This window comes from Cryptomeria japonica, chromosome 8 (genome assembly GCF_030272615.1).
Source record: "Cryptomeria japonica chromosome 8, Sugi_1.0, whole genome shotgun sequence".
Lineage (NCBI taxonomy): Eukaryota > Viridiplantae > Streptophyta > Pinopsida > Cupressales > Cupressaceae > Cryptomeria > Cryptomeria japonica.
Genome location: NC_081412.1, coordinates 215,125,146 through 215,137,314, shown reverse-complemented (window position 1 = coordinate 215,137,314; position 12,169 = coordinate 215,125,146). Strand labels below are relative to the sequence as shown.

The following is a 12,169-nucleotide window of genomic DNA, read 5'->3' as shown; positions in this document are numbered from 1 at the left end:
TTTACCAATCACCTAGAATAATATTATGCCAAGCGAATGTATTAAATTAAAAGGCTTTGAAGAACTCATGAACTTATGACCAAATAAGTTGAATTGTGATGGGAAACCAAAATAAATTCTTAATGACCTTTGAATTTATCCACAAGAAGGACACTCGAAGCTTGTCACTCTTAAATGGACTAGGTGTTTCCCTATTGGAAATCCTTGGTATAGAATATGTTAGACAAAGTGGGTGAGCTTGGGCTTTAGAATAATGTTCTAGACAACCATATCTAATTCATATTTTGTTTATGATAATGGAGTCTTGGCCTAGAGACATACACTAAGATCTAAATCAATATGATTTCATTGGAGCAAATAGCCAACAAGATCCAACTTTAGTCCTAAAGGAGAGCAAGATGTATAGTTATGTCCTCTTTTTGTTTTGATATGACTAGCTATGGTTTTAATATGAATATTCAAGAACTAGGTAAAATAATGAAAATTTGATAAGATTTAGAATAAAATATGGACACAAAATAAAAATCAAATAGAAAAGTACATATCTAGAAATGAGATATAGAAAATAACCTATTACTAAAATCTAAAGCTGAAAGTGCCAATCTAGTGAGCTAGGTGCCTTAGTTGTGGAGGTATCTTCATCAATAGAGGCTTAAAATTATGAATTAGGAGGCTTCATAGATCTTTCCCTCCAAAATTAAGCCTAAAAGTGTTAGTAAAGTGAGCTAATCAACATAGTCTAGTGGTTTTTGCTTGTTTAAAGTCTAGAACAATGTGTCTCAGTCTACTTTGTGTAATTTTATTACTTTTGGTTGTCTAATCTGTAACCTACACTCGTAGAAGGAATTTTTTTGTGTTGTATAGGGGTTTGCCTAAGTCAAACCCCGCATTGGTGTCTTCACCTCCACTATAACTATGATGATGAAAAAGAGACCTTACCCTTGGTAGTGCAAAGGATAAATTAGAATTGGAATGATATTACCATAGGAATTGATAATGGTGATGATGCAATGCTCTTTAGATAAGTCATTTAAGTGTTTATGCAATAAAATGATATGACAAAACAAGATCAATAACCAAAGCATACTTGAATATAGGTTGTTGTAGCTTGCTGCTCCATAATACTCAAATTTGAAGATACTTGCTCAATGATTAGGAAGTCATAAAACGATATTAAATAGGTTATGAATAAGAAATAGTTCCTTTATATAGTGTTCACAAGGTGTTTCCTAATTCACGCCAACTTCCAACAATCATATACAAATATTGGGATAAGACGAATGGTGGGAATTGACACTCACATACATTTGATTTTGGCCCCCTTTAGAGGGACTATGGTGCTAGGCACCCTAGACCACCTAGAAAAGGACCAAAGAAAGATGATTGTAAATTATATGGACCCAATACATACGATCAATTCAATGCATTATTATATGATGACAATTTGGAGGTGATAGGGCCAAAAATAGGCTTGAAATGAGCTAGGAGAGAGCACACCAAAGAAAGGGCCCAAAATAGAGTGTGAAATTGTAAAGGGGTTACAATATAATTTATGAAACTATAGAATCACCAACACACAAGGATAAAGATATTTATACCCTTTGATAAGGGTGTAGTTACAAAATGGGGTTTTGATATACCATTTTTAATAATTAAGGATGGTTGGACAACACATTAATTTTTTGATGCATATAGATAGAAGAAAAAGAATGTGTCTCATGAAAATATTTATAATCCTAATGTAGACCCACAATAGTGTATCTCATTTGTGGGAAACTTTTTTGAAATATTTTTTCTAAACAATTGTACTTTCATTTTAAGTTACCTATTAATGAAGGTATTTTTTAATAATTTTTTGAAATAATATGTAACATAAACCCCATTAGTTGTCCAATATTAAGGAATATACTATTATTTTAAAAATACTATTAACTATATATAACTACGCACACACAAAATCTCAAAAATCATAGTTCATATCATCTTTAAACTCTTAACAATTTAGTTGCTATAAGTGATAAAAGGTAAAAAATGACTAAAATTGTCAATTTCCATGTTCCACTTTGACCAAAATGTAGGACACTATTGTGAGATCACCATTTCTCAAATTAATTTTCCTTATCTTTAGAGTAGAAGTAGGAGATCCAAGAGTAAGTGAAACTTGTTCACTGAAATTAAAATATATATAAACAATAAGAAAATGGGGGAAATTATGACCTTTGCTAGCTAATTAGGTCCTTCCATTTTTTACCTACATGGATGTTTAGGTCCATGTTTGATCCATGAACCTATATCATGTCACATGTCACAAAATCCATTGTCATTCTACTTAGACCTCTAGATGCCTTTTGCAATAAAATTCTCATTAATCTTAACATGACCTCTAATAAGAAAAAGGGAGTGGAATTGTAAATTTCTCCAAGCAATGTGAATATTCCTTTTGGTGCAAATGGCTAAGCCTCGATGATGAACATATAACAAGTATAGGGCACTAGATTCCTTTGGGGGGGGGAAATAGAAGTCCAAGCGAATTGAATGATTCCTTTACCTTGTTCATATGTGTTCTAAATGTCAAATTTAATTTATGTACACATTCCATACTTACCAAAATATATATTATTGAATATATATTTTCTTTTGATTTATATATATTTTATTTAGGTTGAACAATTTGTTTGGGAGTAAATTATAAATATGAAATACTAAGGATTTGGAAATAATTGGAAGAGAAATTTAGTAAACTAATTGGTCTCTAATTGTGGATTAGTTCAAGATCAAAAAAATTATGTATGTAAGATAAATATTCAAATATATAATTTTTTTCAATTTTAAAAATATATAATATATAATCTCTTAATAAAAAAGTACTTTAAGAATAAAAAAATAATATCCTACATCCACATTTAGAACATTAGTTGAAGTCTCATATCTCATATCAATCTCAATTTATTCATATTAGTTATTTTAGCATTCATATTATCTATTTTGCATATTTTTGAACTTGTTATATAAAGAAAACAAAATTTTCTTTATCTATTTTAAGATCTAAAGGTTCTTTTTAGCACCACCAATTTGTCAAAATGTATTAGACTTGCCTCTTAATTACATCAACAAGGTTCTGCAATTACAACTGAGTAGCAACATCTCAGAGACAAAAACTTAAAAATAGTTCATTAATTTTAAATATTTGTTTTAAAGGAAAACAAATATAAACAACAAATCTTTTATCAAGTTTAAAAAAAATAAAAGATAGATAGACTAGTTTATACTTCCATAATGTTATAATTAACATGTCTATGTAATTAATGGTTTATTTGTAGATTCATTTCTAATAAGAAATATGCCGATCCTAACTCATTTACTTTTAATAGTCACAAAAAGAATAGCAAACATACGTGACTAATGCTATTTATATGCTGACCCATTTGCTTTTAATAGTCCTAACAAGAATAACAAATATATGTCATTAATGCTTTATTTGCACATTCATTTTCTTTACAGATATGCTGACTCATTTGCTTTTTATAATCTTAAATAAATAACAAATATATGATGATTAATGCTTTATTTGCACATTCATTTCTTTACAGATATGCTGACTCATTTGCTTTTTATAATCTTAAATAAATAACAAATATATGATTATTAATACTTTATTTACGGATTCATTTCTGACCCATTTGCTTTTAGTAGTCCCCAAAAAGAATAACAAACATGCTCATTCATTTAGAAAATAAACTTCCATACATTAAAACTTAAAAAAAATTAATTAATTTTACTTTAAAAAATAACAAACATAATAATAATTCTTTGTAACAAATTTCTTTTTAAAAATATCAGATTTTCTTAAAAAGTATAGATAAACTAATTTTTACTTCCACTATGTCATGATCAGCAAACATGAAATGTATATCTATGTGACATTTTTTTATAAAGAATATCAATAATTTTTGATATACTAGTGTTTCTAGTTCGACAATGTCATTGTCTGCAAACAGAAATGTAATAACAATTTCTTTAAAAAAAAAGTATATCAGATTTTTTCTTGATATGTGATTAATGCTTTCTTTACAGATTTATTTCTGACCCATTTGCTTTTAATAGTCATAAAGATTTAAGAGTCTGCTGGATCAGTTTCCATGTAAAAAGAAAATGCTTTTCCTGTTTGTGCAAAAGGAATTTGTTTATTTACTTCGAATAAAAACTCGTGGTTAGAGAGTAAGAGATATACACACCTGTAACCTCTTTATTATTATTTTGTCAGATCGCTTTCTCGCATGCTTTAACATCCTATCTACTGACAAATGCGTATTTATTATTAATCTTTACTCTGCCAGAAACCCCCCATTAAATTGAAGTGATGAAAAGCAGCCCCATTTTCAGGCTCCATATTTAATGGTGTGGAGAAAACGAATTAATGGATTGTTTCATTCTCACGCCAGCTCGTGACTTCACGTAGCCTAACGTGTTGCTCTATTTTTAGCACCCACAATATTTCCAACAGACAAATGTGTGTTTGTTTTATAAGTAGAAAAACATTGAAGTTTTTGCTGTCCCCATTTTTATCCATTACAAGGCAAGCCGGGCCAATACATGAATCATAATAATTTTCTATTCCATTCTTTGTGTTGGTTCTTCAATACAAATGATAATACTAACATAAATATATATATATATATTATTAATATTAAGAGGCTAAGCTCGGCGCGCATCAGATGGCGTAGATGGAGATGTCGGCGAAATCCTCGGCGGTGGCAGGGGGGTGCGTTTTGTTGCGCACTCTTTTCACCATATAGTCTTTATAAACAAAACTTCTGTATGCCGCCGGCCGCTTGACTTGGCTCGTGAATTCCGGCAGCGGGCTCACCAGCTTTTCTGGGCTGGGCACGGTCGCGAAGGCGAAGGAACACCGTCTTCTTTCCCGGTTATTTAATACGCGGTGAACGGCGCTCTTTAGTCTGTTGTTGCTCCACACCTGTCACCACAGGAGACCAGGCAACACAGGAGACCAAGCAAAGTTACCCACTGTTTATGCATTAGTAATTTTCAGTTAATGCCTTAAATGGGGGTGAGGGAGGTTTTGGGTACCTGAAGAATATCACCGACGTTAACGACGAGGGCGCCCCTTGTAGGTTTGATGTTCACCCATTTGGCGTCCTTGAGGACTTGGTAGCCCCCCGTGTCGTCCTGCCCCACAAGAGTTATGCAGCTGCTGTCCTGGTGCTGCCACGCTCCTATCTCCTGCTCTGTTCTCGCCTTTGGATAGCACAGCACTTTCAGAGGCTCCACCTTGTCCCGATTCAGCTCCCGCAGATATTCCCCGGATAATCCCAGAGCCTGGGAAATCAGGCTCTCGATCAAGTCCGTCGTTTTCCCCAGGAATTCAAGTAGCCTCTCTATCACAAATCTGCCACACAAAAGATTCGATGCACAATTAAAATATGATTTTATGCATTTTCCACTACTCTAGCATACCATATTCCTCCCCTAGTCCCCTAGCATACCATATTCCTCCCCCAGTCCCTTTTCATTTGGTTCCCTTATTCAAAGCTAATTATGTGGATCGCCCTGTTTCCACATAGCAAAAAGAACGCACAATCACTGACTAGGGTGAGTGAGTGGGTGGGATTTAATCCATAGGCACAAATACTAAACAAGTAAATCATCCAATAGCATCGAACAGTAATAATGAATTGAAACTAGCCAACCTCATCCAACCAAATTCAATTCAATCCATTCATTATTAAAGTCTTGATGAAAAGAGATTGAGAAATCCACTCTAAAATATGTATATTTAATAATCATGACTCATCTCATTAATGTTATTCAGTTTATGATCATAACAAAAAGAGATTGAAAAATCTATTCAAAATTTGTATGTCTATTAATCACTATTAAATTTGCAGCTACAAAAGACCCATCTCACCAATACTGTTTATCTTATGACCTTAACAAAAAGAGATTGAAAAACATATCTTAAAATCACTACTAAATTTGTAGCTACAAATGATCCATCTCAATACATATAAATAACTTATCTTAATACCACTCTTAAATTTGTGCAAAAAGAACTTATATCTAACTATTCTAAATTTTTATACAAATAATCGATTTATTCAACTTTAATACAAATAACCCATTCCAATACTATTCCAAATTTCCGATACAAATTATTTCACCATCACAATGCCATTCATACCTAAAGCCCATCTTAATACTACTCCTAACTTCTATCAACCTCAATACTACTCCCAACCTCCACCATACCCATAACCAAATGAACTTTTAAACCTAATGAAAAAAACTTCCACAAAAACAAAAGCAACAAACAAATGCATCCCAACTCAAGCAAAAATAACCATAGGATTTTTCTTTCACAATCAGACCCACCTCTATTTACTTCTTCTACCACCTAACCTTAAAATGATAAAAATATTTTTACATAAAAGCCAAATTGCTTAGCCGTTCTGCCCTGCATAACATGAATTTTTTTTCTTTCTGACAAAGCAGGCAAAAAAAAAAGAAAAAAAATAAAATTGCACGAACTCCATGATTATTAGACCTTAATTGAGGTAAATCCTCTGGGAAAGCATTGCACTGTGCATTCCCGTCACTGAAATCAGAGGCAGTCTGACCGGGCGATGACCGACCGGCTCGGTAATAGAGATTCTCGTACAGATCCCAGCTTCCTGGCGGGTACACATTGTAGCCGGTGGGCATCTGCTGTGGCACGGATACTTCTCCTCTGACCTTCATCTTCTCCTCCTGTGGATACTCAAAGAACACCCGACAGGTGTCAAGAGCCTCTTCTATGAGCTCCGTAGGGATACCATGGTTGACCACCTGGAAAAATCCCCATTCTTCACAGGCCTTGCCCACCTCAGTAATAACTCTTTCTCTGGCTGTCTGGTCAGCATAATCGCTGAAGAATGGATGCAGATCAATCAGAGGAATTGCTGCTGATTCTTCCTCTTTATGATGGTTTTCCATGGAGTTTTCAAAGCAGAAAAACAGGAAGAAAACAGAGCGTAAGACAAAGAGAAAGAGAATGAATGAGCAGGTTCAGAGGGAGGGAATGGAGGGCATTTGGTTGCGTTTGTTTTGCCTCTTCATCGGAGAATAAATAGCGACAGTTGGGCATACTACTACACCTTCCTGCTCGTAGTAAATATTTAGTTTTTCATCTGGGGAATCCCTGGCCGTTGGATTTCGTTGACTTGTTCTGTCTTAACACCGGAAATCCGTGTTGAATCACACGGTTTTGTGACAAATCGAGGAGAGAATTCGGTCGTAACGTAAGGGTTTCGTTGACTAAATAGCGTTCTCGAAACTCGTTGGAATCGACGGACAGGAATGGCTCTGGGAATTCTGGAGAGGATTGAGGCCGCCGATCTCGCAGGGCTTTTTAATAGTTTTTCACACACTTCTCCCCAACACTAAAGACTTTGACTTGGGATAGAAATAAGATAAGGTATGGGTGTGTGTGCATTGGCACAACATTTTCCTATGTCAGATGTATATGTGGATGGGATGTTTCGTAGAAGGTTTTGGGTAGTTTTCTCTGGGATGTTTCGTAGAAGGTTTTGGGTAGTTTTCTCTAAGTTCACTTCATCAATTGTATTGGATATCTCCCCTTTTTAGTATTTTAGAAGGACATTGTTTTCCACTTTTTCATTATTTGATTTATAAAAGTAGCCTATCTTCTTAGAGGTTTATGTGATCATTCATTTAGTAGCATTAAGGAAGGGGTCTAGTTACAATGCATGTTGTAATTATTGTTCATTGGATTTCGTTAATTAAAAATCCACTAAAAGATTATCTAATGGTCTAATACCCTTCCATTGGTTATACCCTTCCATTTTGGAAAAACAGTAGTAGTTGGGCTAATTGTGCAACTTTATTGGTACTTGTTGATCCTCAAAATTACTTCTCAAAAAGCTAATCGAATTTTGTGGGAAGCTTAGCAAATGGGGACTTAAATATGCGACTTACTGAGCAACCTTGAGGATTTTTAGAAGCCGAGTCTTCTCTTTAAATTCTTTGAGGAAAAGGGGGAGACGAAATTCAAAATAACATCTAATACTAAGGTGATCCACCACAATGTTTTGGTAACTAAAATCATTACAAGATAGCAAATATGATTTTTCAAAATGAGTACTAAACATCGTTACCCCTTCATAGGTTGAGAGAGAACAAAAAGATTAAGGTTCACAAACACAAAAACAAGATATTCAAATCTCTCAATGGGGACATTTGCTAAGACTCACCGAAACACACATCATTTATCTATTCATAAATATAAAAGATGATCTAATCGGATTGACATGATACAACCACAAAATCTCTATCACATATAATCAAAAGAGTTAAACAACATGACTCAATTATCTATTCTCGTGAAATTGAAATTATAAGAGTTAGGAATCCATTGACATAAAATTTAACATTAAGATAAGAACAAAAAGGCTATCTATGCACAGTCTATTTTTGTCTCTTAATCAAATAAAAAGGCTAAGCATGCAAAACTACTAGAATGAAAACTTTTTAAAGTTCAAGATCAGATCTCTCAAAAAGCCCATGGTTGCCCATTTTATAAGCGCCCAAAATAAAAAACCCCCAAAAGAATAAAGCATCTTCTACCCCAAAACTAGTTGCATGCCTACAACATGCCATAATCATCATGAGGCCATAGCAATTGTCTGTCCTTTGGCTCGATCCTGGCTCAATATTCATTTTTATGCACATGCCAAAGCTTTTTGGGTGCCACCACTTCTTTTTGTTGCATTGGCTCATGATGTCCATCTCCTCCACAACTTCTATACTATCCATATTTTTCAGAACAGAATGGCAAGTGTAATTTCTTAGGAAGAGGATGTCTCAGACATTTTAAGCACGTGGCAGCCAGACATGTATTACAAACTGAGCTTCTTTTTGAGCTTTATGGAAATCCCATGGGGAAGACACACGGCTAGCAAAACAACTTTTCTAATGATAATGGGACCCTCTTTGAATCCGAGATGAAAACTTGACACGTGGCAATATAGCAAAGCTTTTAAGGGTGGAGCAAAAAGAGATGGTCACAGAATCTCGCAAGGAAGACACGTGGTATCACCCAGTCCGTTGGGGCTCAAAAGGATGTTAGGATGGCCACAAGAAATAATGCCTAGAAAACCAAAATAATGCAACCCGTGAGAATTCATTCATAATACCAAATAGCACACGATTATTGGGGCATTTGTGCATAAGTATTGGATCAATTGTGCAAATTTCGTAGTGGTCAAAGCGAATGGTTAATGAGGCAGTAAGGATTATGTATGAGATGTCAACTCAAAATGACCACTTTTTGACCTATGCATACATAACAAATCCCACATCAATTGAAATAACTACCCAGAAGTGAAAACAATAGCCATTGACACGTAAGTCACATCTGAAGACAAAAAAATCATCAAAATCTAATGTACCATTTAGGAGTTTAGGGTACACAAAGTTAGCTATAATGGCCACTGGTAGCCTTCCCTTATGGATAACAAAAGAATGAATATATTGATTTGTGAGTGTTATAGGAAATATTTAGAGATTGTTATTTTTATGGGCATTTTTACTAGTGATATATAGATGATGATATATACATTATAGAGGTGACATATTAGTATGATATGAAGATAAGCTTTTGGAGTTGTTATAATATGTGAACTATCTGCAAGATGAGAAGTTATTGGTCAATATGTTTAGTTATGGGTTAAGTGCTGATTTGATAGGATAGGAGTAGTTCAAATAATTTCACCACCCACTATAGAAGTTGCTATGGAGAAAGCCTATTTGACTAAGGAAAATTGCTAGAGGGTAAGGTAGTCCATAAGAAAAAAAGAAGAAAAAAGAGTAAGTATGATGCTAAAAAGAGACATATGACCTCCATTGAGTGCAAGAATGTTAGACACAATGCACCACTGAGAGGGGGAGGGGGTGAATCAGTGGTTCTCAAATCTCTTTCCCTTTTGCAATACTATGTGAGCATACTGGTTGATAGATTTAACTCAATGCAGACTTACCGGTTAAGGAGGAGACTAACTTAAATGCAAACACACTCACAAGGGGACATCACATAACACCAACATATACGAGGAAAACCCAAGATGGGAAAAACCTCGGTGAGCAATATTGGCGGAGTCTACTGCTCCAATCCAACCTCACAATAAAACACAGTTACAAAGTTTAGGGTACCAACCCAAGGAGCACCAACCCCTGACTTTAGGGCACCAGCCCAAGGATCTACAACTTCTACATCGAGCTACAACTCAGTGTTCACAATGTAAGCATCAAATACATAAGTAGTTATCTTGTTACAAGTGAATCTTGCAACCATTATATATATATATATATATATATATATATATATATATATATATATATATATATATATATATATCTTACTCTGTCGGTGAGATACCTTCTCTCCTTCACTGATTCACTTCTCTGTTGCTCTTCACCTGCTGCTTCACTACTGGTAAGCCCTACCAGTTTATCTCTCTTTTGTATTGCTCTCACTAAATCTTCTCCTCACTGCTCTTCTCTTCACCGATTCTACTCTCTGTCGGTTGCTTGTTTATCTTCTTTGCAGCCTCCTTCACTTCTGTTATACCGGTATGAACACTACCGATTCTTCTCTCCAATCGGTTGAATGCTTCAACCAGGTTGTCTCTCACTCCCACTCTCTTCACAGATGCTTGTTAAGCACTTGGCTGATTTTCTCTTACTTGCAGAAGTCTTTCACTTCGCAATCACACAATATTCTTCTATTCAACAACAACAAATAATCTCTTTGGCCTTCACACTTATACCCCAGACTTCCCGCCAAAACTCAATTCAAAATCTGGGCGGTTAGGGTTTCCTCACCATCCTCAAGGTAAACCAAATCCAATAAGATCTTATTGGATCTTGTCTGATCCGATCTTTCAAACTGTCAATATGCATGACTCTGCCATTTATGCATCTCCTAGATCACGTCTTTCATCTCTGGCGACTTTCTTTTTACCCTAACAGCTGATCTCTTGGTCAAACATGAAAGATCTGTCATTCTATTTCCTCCATCACCTCGATCTTGTCAATCACTCTTAGTTGACTCATAGATGTCTTCCAGACCTCGAGCCTCAAACCCCTACAATAGCTCTGCAGCATGTCCTGTGATTTGTGTGACCTTTCATTAAAGTCGACCAACCCTGCAACAACCTTGTCAATGTACGTTCCATCTTTATCCAAACGCATGTTCGCACGTCGACTCCATGTGGCATTTATATCGACCAAGTGCTAGCTTGGAACTTCATGTTGGTCCATATAGGATCACCAACCAACCACTCTACTAGTTCCTCTTTCCTGCCAGTTTGCTAACCTTGCCGGTATCACACACTGTACCGGTAACCTCATCATGTCTACATTCTGCTGAACTATGGGTGGAAAACCTTGACCGGTCATCAGACATGTCTTTCTTGAGCAAGCTCATTTTCCCAAGGTGGAGAGTCGTCTGCATTTGCACCTTGATCATATTACCGGTGGTCTTACACACCGGTTATCACTCATGATGACACCAATCATCAACCTTTACTAGACTCCTTCATCGGTTAGACCATTCTCCTCTGACTATATTTGCTCAGCCGGTTTGTTTGAATGACAAACACATCACTCTTCTTCAGCATGCCTTCTCTGTCGGTCCAATGCATAACCTTGATCTCATGCACTTAAGGCATTCCCTCAATTCACCGGTGGATCTAGTGTGATCCTTCAAATCCTTTCCTTTACCTCTTCACTCTTATCTCACCAAACTATAATGCACTCAATGCATATAGGAGATAAGCCCCACTTACTTGGTGGAGTAACACCTTATCATCCGCTCATGTGAGTTCTCTGTTTGTACAACATATCTTCAAACAAGCACATGTGAACTGTTAGGATTCCCATAGATACTGAGAGGGGGGGGGGGTGAATCAGTATCTAATTGGTAAATAGAATTTCTTATCTTAAAACATGCAGAACATATTATAACAGTGTATCGGTATGCAATAAATAATGCAATAAACATAATTAAAAACATCCACATGAAAAGCACACCATGACACAAGGATTTAACGAGGAAACCCGGTGGGGGAAAAACCTCGGTGGGATTTGTGACCCA

The 12,169-nt window shown here is 35.5% G+C and overlaps 1 protein-coding gene across 1 annotated transcript; it reads right to left on the bottom strand.

The window, feature by feature from the left end:
* Nucleotides 1–4,405: 4,405 nt before the first annotated feature.
* Nucleotides 4,406–7,125, bottom strand: LOC131067821 (sexual differentiation process protein isp7). The gene is made up of 3 exons (XM_058002985.2): nt 6,563–7,125; nt 5,089–5,407; nt 4,406–4,975 (listed from the first exon to the last, which is right to left on the bottom strand). Exons 1-3 carry the CDS (start codon nt 6,988–6,990, stop codon nt 4,712–4,714), a joined length of 1,011 nt encoding a protein of 336 aa, XP_057858968.2. The 5' UTR covers nt 6,991–7,125; the 3' UTR covers nt 4,406–4,711.
* Nucleotides 7,126–12,169: the final 5,044 nt, after the last annotated feature.

Bases quoted from the DNA above. Each gene is read 5' to 3' on its own strand.
- LOC131067821 (XM_058002985.2), bottom strand. From the start codon at position 6,990: ATGGAAAACCATCATAAAGAGGAAGAATCAGCAGCAATTCCTCTGATT. The intron at 5,408-6,562 runs GTCTAATAATCA...TTTGTGTGGCAG, and splicing joins GAGGATTTACCTCAATTAAG to ATTTGTGATAGAGAGGCTAC. The intron at 4,976-5,088 runs GTACCCAAAACC...CTGTGGTGACAG, and splicing joins ACGTCGGTGATATTCTTCAG to GTGTGGAGCAACAACAGACT.